Below are 14,367 nucleotides of genomic sequence, written 5' to 3'. Positions count from 1 at the left end.
TCGAAACGGTCACATTTTTTAAAAAGTGACCGTTTCGGTCACTTTATCCACGGTCACTGACTTTTGTCAGTGACCGTTTCAATCCCCTAATTATTATTATTATTTTTTCTTTTTTGGTTTTGACCGTTAACGGTCACTGAATTTTTTCAGTGACCGTTTTGATCCTTATATATATATATTTTTTTTTCTTCTTCTATAAATAGTGACATTTAGTCACAAATTTTTCTACAATTCACTCTCAACTCTCAATTATCTTTCTCTCAACTTTCTTGTATTGTGTTGATAGTTGTGCAATTTTTATATACAATTTATACAATATTCAATTCTCATTTCTCACTATATTTATTGAAATTTCATCCAATTTTCATTTCTCACTACATTTATACAATTATTCTTCTACTAGTTATTACTTATTACAACTAAACAAATGGATCCACGCTCATTTGTCGAAAACTTGTTCGGTGTGGGAGGAAACGAATCACCTATGACACTGCAAAGTCAATTTCAGAATCAATTTGAAGGTCTAAATGACGTACCCTTACCTGAAGATATTCTAGATTTGGATCTTCATCATCATGTAAGCGGCAATCCAAATTATCCAATTAATTTGGATGATGTTGACGTTCCCGAAGCGGAACATGGTCAAGATGAAGAGGTGAATTAAACATTCCTGATGTGAGGGGAAAGCGAAAGGGGAAAAAACATGCAAAATGTTGGGATCATTTTAAGTTGATTTCAATGGGAAAAATCGTCAATGGAGTCGAAGAATTCAAAGCAGTATGTAAATACTGCCAACAAAGATTGGCATGGCAGAGAGGAATTGGGACCACCCATCTCAACCGTCATTACAAAGTATGTGCGGCCAAACACGGAGTTATTCCAGGCTCTCAAACACAATTGCAATTTGGCAGTCCAGACGTCGGTGGTTTTACTGCACCCCTATCCACATGGGTGTATTCGGAGGAGAAAGCTCGAACCGAAATGGTGAAACTTGTTGTTAGTGGTGAATTGCCTTTGGCATTAATTGACAACCAACACTATGCCTCATATGTGAAAGAATATCTGCAATCAAGGTACGTTGGGGTAAGTCGAAACACTTTTCGTTCCGATACAATACAATATTTTACTTCAACAAAACAACAATTAATTATGAATTTACAAAAATATGGGGGTGTCATATCTTTAACTTCAGATATATGAGAATGGATTAATAAAAGAGCATATATAGCTGCAACTGCACATTATATAGACCCACTTTGGTGCATGCATAAAAAAATTATTGCTTTTAGAATTATTAAGTTTCCTCAACGCTAATAATATTATTAGTATTGTTAGAGAATATCATTGCGAAGGTAAAATTCGTTCATTTACTTTCGATAATGCTAGTGTTAATAAGGTAGTTGCTGAAAATTTGCACAGGGTACTACAACTTGATTTTGGTGGATATTTGCTTCATATTCGTTGTGTATATAATATTTCGAATTTAATTGTCCAAGATGATTTAAAATATATAAAGGATGAACTTCAAAATATTAGGAATACACTAATATATATCATAATCTCTCCAAGTAGAAAACAAGCATTTGAGGATTATTGTGCCGAAATAGGAGTGTAAAATGCGAAAACATTTGTTAGCGACGTAGGTCATAGGTGGAACTCTACTTACTTGTTATTAAAGTCATGTGAAGGTTTTGAACATTTAATAACTGACTTTTATAACAATAAACATGTTAGAAGTGATGACGAGAGTATGTTGACTGAACGTGATTGGCATTTAGTTTTGAAAGTTAAAAAAATTTTGACATCTTTTTATGAAATCCCTAAGATTTTATCGAGCGTTTACTATTCCACCAGCTGTATGGTGCTTGAACGTTTTCATAAATACAGAAATGACCCTGATTTTAGTGAAATTATAATTGCTATGGAATTAAAATTTAGAAAATATTGGGAAGATTTGTCTATGTTATTTCCTTTAGCATGTGTGATGGACCCCCAATATAATTTATCGGGAACTAAATATATAATTGATCAAATTTCAAACGCCTTAACATTTGATACACTTATCACATATAGAAATTTAGAGTAAACATTATGTGAAATGTATGAATTATATGCGAACCGAATGTGTACCAATATTAGTCGGGTACCATCTACACCTGCTCCTTCCACTGAAATTGAAGAAGAAGATGCAAAAATATTTAATTTATTTCAAGGCATTAATTCATATAGATTTGATTCATCTGCAATGTGTTCATCTACTACCACTGCCACTGCCATGTTATCACCACCTGTATCTCATTCTCATCATACATCTACGGGCTCAAGCCATAATGCATTGCCTGTTGAATTAATTGATTATTTCAACCAGAATATGCCAACAGATAAAACAATTAAAAAAAGTTCAGACGAAGTAATTGAATTCTAGCGAAGGTATGAACGACGTTGGCCAATTATATTTGCGATTGCAAAAGATCTGCTGATACCTCCGGTTAGCACTGTTGCTTCGGACTCTGCTTTTAGTGCAGGCAAAAGAATTTTGAGCGATGTCAGGAGCCGACTGAAAGAAAATATTTTAGAAGCGTTAATGTGCGTTAAGAATTGACAGGATGCTCATTTTCGACTACATATAAATATACCGAAATTGTATGTCGTCAAGTAAGTGATATTTAATTTAATTATATTGACGAAACTTTTCTTTTCTTATCGTTACTTTTAATTTTCTTTAAAAAAGTGTACACGCTACAAAAAATTGTTCGTGTACAATTTTTAACTCCGCCTACTGAAAACTTAAGTAGCTGGTTCCAAATCCGGATAAAGGAGGAGGGTTTATATTTGATCTATTTTAAAAAAATAATAATAAAGCTTTCATTTTTATTTTTTCTATCTCTTTTAGTTAAAATAAAAAATAAAAAAAATTCATTTCCACTAATTTAGTTAAATTTGTGTTAGTACTTGATACTATTACTACTATTATATCTACATTTTAAATTCTTTTCTCGAACTACGCTATGCGTACCTTTACATATAATTTTTGAAGTAAATTCCTTCTAAAAATTGAAAGGGTAATCGAATAATTACCTTTCAATTGTCAGAAGTCTTTCACTTCAAAAATTATATATAATTTTCGAAGTGAAAGACTTTTATATAATTTTCGAAGTGAAGACTTCTGACAATTGAAAGTGCATTCGATTATCCTTTCAATTTTTAGAAGGGATTTTCTTCGAAAATTAAATGCAAGGGGACGCGTAGCGTTGCTTGAAAAAATAATTTTTAATCCTGTTTTAAATTTTCTTTAAAAAATTGTGCACGAATAAACAAACAAACAACACAATTTTTAACTCCTCCTATTCTAAATTTAAGTAGCTGATCCCAATCTCGAATAAAGGAGGAGTGTTTAAATTTTTTACTTAGTTTTTTATATATAATTCACGATTTAAAAATTACTTTTTTATTTTTCAAATTACCTATTTGTTCCCCCAAAAAAAAAAAATGAAAAACGACGTCTATTCGCGAGCCCGGCTCGACTCGACCCACGAGCTGAACTCGCCCATTTTTGAACGAATCGAGCTCGAACCATTGGTTATGTATACCCCAAATTTCACCCTTCGTCCTATAGCAATGCATCATTTGACAATTTTAAAATATAGTTTTTCATCGATCAATTCTTTCTAATAGGATGATGTGACGCATGACGAAGAAATGTAAAGTACAGATGAGGTTATCCTTAACAAAAAAAACACACACACAGTTAGTCCGGCCGTCTGTACAATTCATATGTGCAAACAGCTTTGGTACACCATGAAAGAAGAAAGTCAACAGTATCCTGCTCTCTCAATCATCAACTCCACCACATTCCCATAATCTCATGAAAACTTGGGCTTTTCCCAGATTTGGGAACTGAGAATTCCGAAACTGTAAAACAAAAAAATATGCATCTGATAAATGTGGTGGCGCTGGTTCATGTGGCGATCAGGAACGGCGGCGTATTGGGAGCCGAAATCGAATTTGGAACAGTTTGGTGGTTTGTATATGCAGGGATCTCATGTGTTTTAGTGTTGTTTGCCGGGATTATGTCCGGATTGACGTTGGGTCTAATGTCCTTGGGCCTCGTCGAACTCGAGATCCTCCAGCGTAGCGGTACAACCTCGGAGAAAAAACAGGCCGGTTGGTCCATTTCCGAGTTTATTCATTTCCACTTGATTCGTTAAGTTATCGCCATAACCGAGTAGCAATTTGTGAAATTGTTTATTCTTTGTTGTTTATAATTTGTGGGGAAGAAGGAGTGATTGATGCAAATATGATTAGATTTGTGTTTATGGTGCTAAATGGATAATGATCGATTACTTTTTTTTATCTTACATAGTAAGTAGAATATTTATTGCTATTATTTATTACTATCCCCATTACTGTTATTTATACTGATAGATATAACTCAGAATTCCGTCGGTTCATAATACAGCGTGAACATCAGTAGTTATAATTGAGAGGTTTAGTTGAATTGAGATTAATTGTTGTAACCTTTTTTCCTTTTCAGAGAAGTTTGAGCATGTTTGGCTAAGCTTTCCAAGAAACAATTTTTTTGTTAGTAAAAGAAGTAACTTTTAAAATTATGGTTGGCAAAAAGGAGCTTAAAGTAACTTTACGTCTTTTAATTCGGAGTCAAAAACGTTCTAGTCAGATCCACGTGACAAAGTAAGCTATTGGCTTCATTTCTTATGACATAATTAAAATTTTGAAGGGGAATAGATTTTATCCTATTTCTGAGAGGTAAACCTGTTCTTTTTTATTTATTTTTGTTTTTTTCCCTTATTCGATGGTAACTTCTTGTTTTCAAGCTTTCCAAGAAACAATTTTTTTGTTAGTAAAAGAAGTAACTTTTAAAATTATGGTTGGCAAAAAGGAGCTTAAAGTAACTTTTACGTCTTTTAATTCGGAGTCAAAAACGTTCTAGTCAGATCCACGTGACAAAGTAAGCTATTGGCTTCATTTCTTATGACATGATTAAAATTTTGAAGGGGAATAGATTTTATCCTATTTCTGAGAGGTAAACCTGTTCTTTTTTATTTATTTTTGTTTTTTTCCCTTATTCGATGGTAACTTCTTGTTTTCGGCCAAAATACTTCCGGTGGTTCAGAAGCAACACCAGCTTCTCGTGACATTGCTTTTATGTAATGCTGCATCAATGGAGGTAACACATTGAAACTTATATTGTAATTCTGCTTCTACAAAAATTTCCAGCTCTGATGTTGGATTCAAGCATGTAGGGACTTTACTATATTTTGGGAAATAAATTATGTAAAATAGTGTGAGGAGAAAAGCTTAGTTATTTCTTTTCAGTGTGGTTGCCGAAAAGAGAACTGGATAAAGCACAAGTTAGATTGAGATGATAAATGTCTGATATGCAAGCATAATAGAATAAAAATCTTTTCCATTAATCATACTTCTATATCTCTTGGGAAATGTCACTCGTGATTGATGATTTATCCCATGATTCAAATAGATATTAAGCCCCTGTTTGTCAACCATTATTTTACATTTTACCACATTATTTTTTTCTACGGTACTCATTTTCAACCACATATTCTTCTTTAAAATAATATTACACGTAAATAAAAAAAATTTCCTTCTTTTTTAACCACACATTCTCCATCACTCTATTATTCCATAATACATTTTTTTTCTAAAAATTAAAGGGGCGGGTGCTCAAACACACCCTAAATTTAGCACTCTTGTGGTTTGTGATGATTTTCAACAATCAATGAGTTGGGAAGAAAACCTAGAGTTAATGGAAACATACAAGCTATGTAACATATAATTTGCTTCCATTGATTATGTTTCCGTCATGCATATGCTGATATGCTATTTACAAAGGTCCCAGTGTTATAGTTTTTTTCTTTTTTAGCACTCTCTTGCTCTAGATTCTTGAGTTATCTTATTTATTGATTAGAAATGGTTGTACCAGGAAAAAAAAAGAATAAATTATGTAATGAGGGTGAAATGATAGTGAGGAAGAAGAAGAAATATATGTATTTTGTCTTTTATTTATTTAGTCGAGGATTATGTCCTTTATATACTACTGAATGACTAGTCTAAAATTCTACTCTTACATCATCTTGTGTCTTGCAGGCCCTTCCAATATACCTTGATAAACTTTTCAATCCATATGTTGCAATTATACTATCTGTGACTTTTGTTCTAGCATTTGGGGAGGTAAATTACATCATGAAACTTTGTTTAGGTATAATATATGTATATATATATTTTTTCATTTATGATTAGTTCGATTTAATGATTGGATTCTCATATGACTTTATGTTGTCAGGTTATTCCTCAAGCAATATGTACCAGATATGGACTTGCTGTAGCTGCAAATTTTGTTTGGCTGGTCCGCATTCTAATGATCATTTGTTATCCAATTGCTTATCCTATTGGGAAGGTAATTTCTGTGTTACATAAGTTAAAATGATTATTTTACAATAAACTGGATATTGCATGTGATCATACGATTGATCAGGCTCTTGGAAACCAAAAATTAAGGCCATATGATATGAAAGAACAATAAGAACGTCAACTTAAGTCCACATTACCTTATTCCATAGGTTGCCTAGATTCCTTTCTTTCATTCTCTGTCAATAATCATCTCCAAATATAAATGGTAAAATGCTCAAACCCTTTATAATTGACTATTTCCACATGATTTCTGATTCTCCTCTTCCTGTAAACTGACCATTAACATCAGTTAACATCAATTGTATCAATTTCCTAAGCGGTGAATCTAACAACTTTTCTTGAATATGCCTAAAGTGTCTCAAGAAATTCTTATGCAATTTTTCATCAATAAGCTCTACCTTAAACAACTCACAAACAAGAGCACTTTGTATCTTCTCTTCTTGTTTTGCTTCATGTCCACCTTGATATTCTTATCTCAGCTACAGTCAATTTATGTTGACGTTCTTTGTCAATAACCCATCATGGGATTTATTACAATTGCTGGTTTAACGGAATTAGATAAAATATTTCCTTTAGTTAATCAAGAAATAAGGATAAGTGTCTTCTAAATTTTTCTCATCATAGTCAAGATCAAGTAGTTATGATTTACATATGCTTTTTGGGAGAATAGGAATAATTTTATAGTATATCACTTCTGCTTTTCAAAGGCAATTTCTGATTAAGCTACTGTGCATAATGAAGCTATTAAGATATAGACTAAAGGTTTGCAATTAAGATGAGTGCATTGATCTGAGGACTTACAAAGGCAATATTTTAACTAGGTGAGAGGTTGTAGATCAGTTAGAGGATAAGAGGTCTTAAGGGAAGATCTTGGGGGTAAAACAGTTGTATTGTGAATCTAGCTACGAGTGATCAACTTGTTAGCAGTTGATCTGTTGGCATGTACTGAAATTTAGATGGATTAAAGATGCAGATGCAAATTAGAAGTTATTTCCTAGATTGGTAAGGTTTAGGAAGTCTGGGAACATGGTCAACTAATTGAAAGTATGGGTGCAAGATTCTTGATAAGTACCAGGACATAGAGAAGAAAATAATCTTTCTTTCATTTGATCTCTTTATTATAAATGTTTTGAGTTATTTTTATGAATACAGATTCTAGACTGTGTACTAGGACACAATGAGGCACTGTTTAGACGAGCCCAGCTGAAGGCTCTTGTCTCTATCCACGGCCAGGAGGTAACAACATTTTCTTGTATTCTTTCTCTTCTTTCAATTGAATGGTATTGGATGATTATATTTAACACTTAATATTTTTGTATAATAAAACTGCCAAGTTTCATTCTCTCTTAGTTTTTTTCTTGCACCCCACTTAGCGTTCATACTTTTCTTTAGGCTGGTAAAGGAGGTGAGCTTACACATGATGAGACAACAATTATTAGTGGAGCACTAGATTTGACTGAGAAGGTATGTCCAGTTCAGAAATTAGCTTGTTGAACACTGTAGCTTTTATTACTTTGGAATTTTTCATAAGTAATTTACGTTTGATATACATATTCACATTCTAAAATAATTGAAATATTCTTTAATTATTAGTTCCTTTTGTGTAAAAGTGGAAGAGATGTTGAAAAGAAGAATTCAAACTTTTTAAGCCAAAATCTTAGTACTTTTGTTTGACCTTGAGGATTGAAGTTTCAACATAGATTTTCTTGAACATTATCTTCTGTTTACTTCTCTGATCTTCCACCCGAGTTTGCTTCATGATTCAATCCATAATAAATTGCATCTAGTAAGTCGTTTTATAATTCTCTACCTCCTGCCTGGTCTTGCCTTCCATCAAGACTGCATTAGACCATAGTCATGTTACTCGTAAATAAAACAAAATTGTTGTAATATTTTCAAAGTCAAAACCCACACGTTCTTCATTTCTCTCACTTCTTTACCCACATATCCTAACAGACTGCCGAGGAAGCCATGACACCAATCGAATCAACTTTTTCCTTGGATGTCAATTCAAAGTTGGACTGGTAAGAATTGCTCACCGACTTTTTATTTTCTGTGCTGCCAGCCTAAAGAAAAGTATTAATGTTAAGTGGGGTGCAAGAAAAAAAACTAAGAGAGAATGAAACTTGGCAGTTCTATTATACAAAAATATTAAGTGTTAAATATAATCATCCAATACCATTCAATTGAAAGAAGAGAAAGAATAAAAGAAAATGTTGTTACCTCCTGGCCGTGGATAGAAACAAGAGCCTTCAGCTGGGCTCGTCTAAACAGTGCCTCATTGTGTCCTAGTACCCAGTCTAGAATCTGTATTCATAAAAATAACTCAAAACATTTATAATAAAGAGATCAAATGAAAGAAAGATTATTTTCTTCTCTATGTCCTGGTTCTTATCAAGAATCTTGCACCCATACTTTCAATTAGTTGAACATGTTCCCAGACTTCCTAAACCTTACTAATCTATGAAGTGACTTCTAATTTGCATCTCCATCTTTAATCCATCTAAATTTCAGTACATGCCAACAGATCAACTCTAACAAGTTGATCACTCGTAGCTAGATTCACAATACAACTGTTTTACTCCCAAGATCTTCCCTTAAGACCCCTTATCCTCTAACTGATCTACAACCTCTCACCTAGTTAAAATATTGCCTTTGTAAGTCCTCAGATCAATGTACTCATCTTAATTGCAAACCTTTACTCTATATCTTAATAGCTTCATTACTGCACAGTAGCTTAATCAGAAATTGCCTTTGAAAAGCAGAAGTGATATACTATAAAAGTATTCCTATTCTCCCAAAAAGCATATGTGAATCATAACTACTTGTTAATTGTGAAATGAAATATTTTATGTATGCTAGAGTGCCGGGGAAGGAAAAATACATCAAGTACGTCATAGAGGGTCCAAGGAGTGTTAGCGACAGACAAGACGTGTCGGACATGGACATGCCTCACTAGTAGCAGGTTCCGTGCATCATGGGCTAGTATAAATTGCAAATTTGAGAGCCCCATGTCTCTATCCAAAGGAAATGCTAACATCAATCTGACCTTGTGTTTACTGGCTAGGCACTTCTAGGTTGTAAAGTTTGGCAACTTACACAAGCCTTTTATTACAGAATAACTCAATTATGATAAGCCCCTTTTTGAGCCCCATATTTCCCAAAAACTCATTTTCAACCTCACATTCTCCTATAAATTAATTTTACACGTAAATCCAAAAACCTTTTCCTATTTTTAACCATATATTCTCCAAAAAATAACCATTCCAAAACATATTCCCCCCAAAAAATGGGCTCAAACAAGGGCTAAATCTTCTTTTTCTGATAATTTGTACATGCTATCAATTTCAGTTTAAGTGACTTGATTTTATTCCATTTTAGTTCATTTAACTCCGTTATTTAAATGACAGGCTTACATCAAATGAAATATTGTCTAGTTGTTTCTTCTTCTTGTTATAAGATTTTGAAAATAATTATGTGAAGTTGATGCCCATGCAATAAACAAGAACACTTGTCAAAAGATTTTGGCTCGACTCACTGGTAAAGAGGATTTTTGTGCTACTTTAGATCATAATTTCTTAGAAGACAGAATTGCGGTACATATTTGGCATGCAATTTACTCAACAGTATAATGAACAAGATTTTTCTTTCTTCTTCTTTAATACTTCCCAGGTCCTGTCCAATACTCCAAACACAAACATGCTATTAAACAATTATTTTCCCCTTATCTCAGGGAGGCAATGGGAAAGATTTTGGCTCGGGGTCATAGTCGAGTTCCTGTCTATTCTGGCAACCCTAAAAATATTATTGGACTTTTACTGGTAAAATATCTGAATCATTAAATTATCTGCTATTCTATACATAAACATGCAACTCTCAACAAGTCGATAACTATCAGGTAAAGAGTCTTCTTACTGTCAGAGCAGAAACAGAGACCCCATTGAGCGCTTTTTCTATACGGAGAATTCCACGGTATGACATTGAATCCTTACATGCTTATAAATGAATTTTTTTAACTGTAAAAGGATAAAAGTATTCAATTACAGAGGTTCTTCTCAGTGTTCCTGCAGATATGCCACTATATGACATACTCAACGAGTTTCAGAAAGGTAGCAGTCACATGGCAGCTGTTGTGAAGCCAAAAGGGAATAACAAAATACCTCCACCGATTGAAGAGAAGTCTGAAGAGAATGAAGTGACAAATGGAAATTCAGACTTAACTACTCCATTGCTATTGAAGCAAGAAGAGAAACTGGAAAGTGTTATTGGAGACATCGAAAGGTTTCCCAGACCAGCTTCTAAAAACAACTTAACATATATTGATGCAGTTACTAATGGATTGGTCCCTTCATCAGATGATGCTGAAGATGGTGAAGTAATTGGCATTATTACCTTGGAAGACGTATTTGAAGAACTTTTGCAGGTAAATTCTACTGGTAAATTAACTGTTCACCTCTATTCAGTATTTTGCATTTTGCTTTTGTAAGCACTCAATTTATCATTGCAACTCTCTGTCAATATAGGAAGAAATTGTTGATGAGACAGATGAATTTGTCGATGTACACAAAAGGTATGGAGGCTTTAGTTACATTGTGTGATACTTCTGATGAAAAATAATTTGACATTTTTCCGCGCCACAGGATACGTGTGGCAGCAGCTGCCGCTGCTTCATCTGTTGCGCGTGCCCCATCAAGTCGGAGGTTAACTGGCCATAAAGGAGCTGTAAGTAAACTATCTATGTAGCTTGTTCATACGGGATTTTATTTGTATAATAGAAAAATGTGTTCGAATATTTGTTGAAGATGTCTGGATCTTCATGCTGATAACTATTGGGTCCAGGGAGAGACAGAAGATTCATCTTGTCGGCAAGTACTTGATGCTTACAACTTTGGTGGCACTTTTTTAAACTAAATATATAGTTCATCAGAACCCATAAGAAACATCTCTGTTGTGCATAAGAGCCAATAGGTGTACTAAACTGCCAAGTGAATGTAGTCAAATGAATTGTTGAGAATTATAACTCAAGTATTGAACTAATGCGAGAAATTTCTCATTATGTTTTCTCCTTTGATCTTTGCTGAAATACGTTAGCCACTATTACCCTAACATGGTAGCTAATGGTTATGTAAGCTTGCCTTTTCCAAATTTCCTGTGCTAGAATCATGGGAACGAGTAAATTTTGAACCCAAGTACAAATAACAAATATGACTAAGATTGTGCAACTTTTCTTTTCAATTAAATTTTAGAACTGTTCAGAATCTTCTTGAATTTCCTCAGGGAGGCCAAATTAAGCAAGGGCAGACCCCCAAGAAGTCGGGCAAGGACGACTCGACCTCTGCAAGATTGCAAAGGAATCTTGGTGAGCCACTTACGGTAACAAAAGATAGATGTGGGCTTTAACTGGTTTGAGCTGATCACCCTGCTCTTGATGAGATTATTGTAATGTTGGTGAAGTAAGAAAGACTAGAAATTATTACAATGGTATGATATATCTTTGTGAGTACATATTGTTTTTTGTGTTGACCTAAAAATTTTGCAATATAAGCAAATGAAATTTCTGGTTATAAATGTTGCTCTAATTTGCTGGGTTCTAGAAATATGAATTTACTTGTCTGCTGATACATCCTTTCAAGAATCATTTGATACTGGCAGAGAAGCAATAATGGAAAGAATAGCTCATGCCAAGATATATTTTGAAATAATCAAAATAGTTGAGGAACGTGCATTTCTTGTGCGCAATACGTGACAATTGCAATCCTTGACACGATTATGAGCAAGATTTTAATTTTTTACTTTTTCTTGTATAGACTCTCCAACTTACAAAGGCACATTAAACACTTTTTCGTAATGTCTTTGTATCTATCCACCTATATGTCAATTTATATAGAGAAATATCTATCTATGAAATTTGGAATGTAATGTGCTTGTATTATTTGAGACAACTAACATAAAACTGAATGTTAAAAGTACGACTAACGGTTTCTGCACTTAGATATTGACTATTAACATTTATAGGCAATAACCACAAGAAAAAACAATTGTTACTTATTTTAGGAAAAATCATGGATTTTGATAGACTAATCACCATTGCTGAGTTTTCCGCAGAATACTAACAACATGAATCTTCTTCATCTCTTATAGGCATAACACCAATTGACAATGAACCTCTAAGTAGATTTAAACTATGTGCTCTAATCATCTGAGCTATGGGTCTGTCGATTTCTCTAGATCGATTGTTGAGATTACTCTCGAAACAATAACAAAACGGAGGATTTAAAATATCATTTAAATCGAAATGGTCAATAGTTCACGGAAGGCAAAGTTCATCACTTCTGCAAACCTGCACAAGTTTTGATCGAGCATAAATGTGCATTGTAAATGTCTATGGAGGAGAACACAAGTAGATAATGGTACACCCCCAAGTTAGTCGTTGAAGTTGGATATGCCATATTCTAGAGTGTTCCAATTCCAATTAGTTATCAGGGGGTAGTTTGTGGAATTAAGGGGGCAAGTAGTAGTATAAATGTAATAGGAGAGGGAGCAGAATGGGTATGCAAATATTGAGCAATTGGTTGAGCCAACTAGGAGAGAATCCAGCCTCTCGAATGCTGGGAACTGTTCTTTTACGTTCTATGAAATATTAACACAATCTTCAGTTATAATTGTTCTTGCTTTACAGATGAACACTACTAATATAGAAATATTCTTCCACAGATTCATCTTACCTATTCCCCAACCAATCTATTAACCAGGAGCTTCACAGGACCATAACAGCAGCATAGCAGCAACACAGGGTCTTAACAGATAATCAATGTTATATTCCATCAACTTAATTTACATAAATTTTACACATTCTCTATTAATCTTATTGATTTTCTCATCTCCAACTTGCCATGAAAGTTTGTATTTCAAACCTGTTGGCATTGGATTGGCAGAGAGAATTCTGCTCGTTTTCCCTCATCTATGTCAAGTTTGAGTAGCAGACGAGCCATTTTGCTTGTAATTTCAAAATACCTCCCCTAAATTGCTCATACTTCTCATGGTCTATCTTTTGGCCTCGAAATCTTGATGACCCTCTTGTAAACAGAAAAGAGCCAGATCAGCTGTCAACCATGGATACCAAATTGATGAGAATGTCCACCGCGGAAAGACATGGACAGCTGATTTGGCTCATTTTTATTGACAACACGATCATCTAGATTTTGAGGTCTTGTTTCTACCTCAATCATCAAAACTTGCACTTTCTAATTTCGATCTTAAGAGAAACACCAAACACCTCCAAATGATGTAAAGACGCGTCCTTTGCTCTTGAATGTACCTCGAACACTTCTTCCACGACCGGAGCTTTTGTACTCGGACCACAAACGACTGCCACCCCATGATCATGCTCTAAAGCACGAACCGTAAAAAGAAAGGGTGGTATCTGGTTTGATCAATGTGACTCTGCAGTTAGAAAATACAGAAGCTATAGTTCTAACTTTGGTAGCTAAATATGATAAAATTCATAGAGAAATATCACCACCACACACCAAGAAACCAGTCGAAAAAGAAAAATAGGAGAAGAGTACTGAAAGCACAAATTTGCATAGTTTAGCAAACCCGGGAAATGCCGTATCGCTGCAGGAAAAAAAATAAGCTTGAAAAAGAATAAGCTGTCATGGACTTAAATACACACATGTACACAGGTCTGATTTCGTTTAAGAATAGAACACAGGTACAATTTTGTGGTGGTTGATACTCGTTGGACCCTTATTGTGGGGCGGGGTGGGGTGGGGTTACGGGGTGTTTTCTGATGCCAACTTTTGTGGGGACTACTGTTTGGAAAAAATGAAGTTGCAGAGTCATCAGTTTGTCCCCCTCCCAAACTCCATGGACAAGGATTGAGCCATTTGTTTAACCTTTTTTTTTTTTTTTTTT

At 34.2% G+C, this 14,367-nt stretch overlaps 2 protein-coding genes across 2 annotated transcripts; one reads left to right on the top strand and one right to left on the bottom strand.

Annotated features, from left to right (window-relative positions):
- Window positions 1-3,692: 3,692 nt before the first annotated feature.
- LOC111393431 (DUF21 domain-containing protein At4g14240-like) lies at window positions 3,693-12,029 on the top strand. Its single transcript, XM_023018964.1, has 13 exons — window positions 3,693-4,164; window positions 5,112-5,188; window positions 6,127-6,210; window positions 6,323-6,436; window positions 7,603-7,686; window positions 7,843-7,914; window positions 8,407-8,474; window positions 10,184-10,271; window positions 10,349-10,422; window positions 10,510-10,873; window positions 10,974-11,020; window positions 11,091-11,172; window positions 11,728-12,029. The coding sequence occupies exons 1-13, from the start codon at window positions 3,930-3,932 to the stop codon at window positions 11,848-11,850; spliced, it is 1,512 nt and encodes a 503-aa protein (XP_022874732.1). The 5' UTR covers window positions 3,693-3,929; the 3' UTR covers window positions 11,851-12,029.
- Window positions 12,030-13,032: 1,003 nt separating this feature from the next.
- On the bottom strand, window positions 13,033-14,134 carry LOC111393430. Its single transcript, XM_023018963.1, has 2 exons — window positions 13,980-14,134; window positions 13,033-13,893 (listed from the first exon to the last, which is right to left on the bottom strand). The coding sequence occupies exon 2, from the start codon at window positions 13,834-13,836 to the stop codon at window positions 13,672-13,674; it is 165 nt and encodes a 54-aa protein (XP_022874731.1). The 5' UTR covers window positions 13,837-13,893; window positions 13,980-14,134; the 3' UTR covers window positions 13,033-13,671.
- Between the last annotated feature and the right edge of the window lie 233 nt (window positions 14,135-14,367).

This window comes from Olea europaea, chromosome 4 (assembly GCF_002742605.1).
Source record: "Olea europaea var. sylvestris chromosome 4, O_europaea_v1, whole genome shotgun sequence".
NCBI lineage: Eukaryota > Viridiplantae > Streptophyta > Magnoliopsida > Lamiales > Oleaceae > Olea > Olea europaea.
Note: the sequence above shows the minus strand (reverse complement) of the source record. Positions and strands in the feature narration are given on the sequence as shown.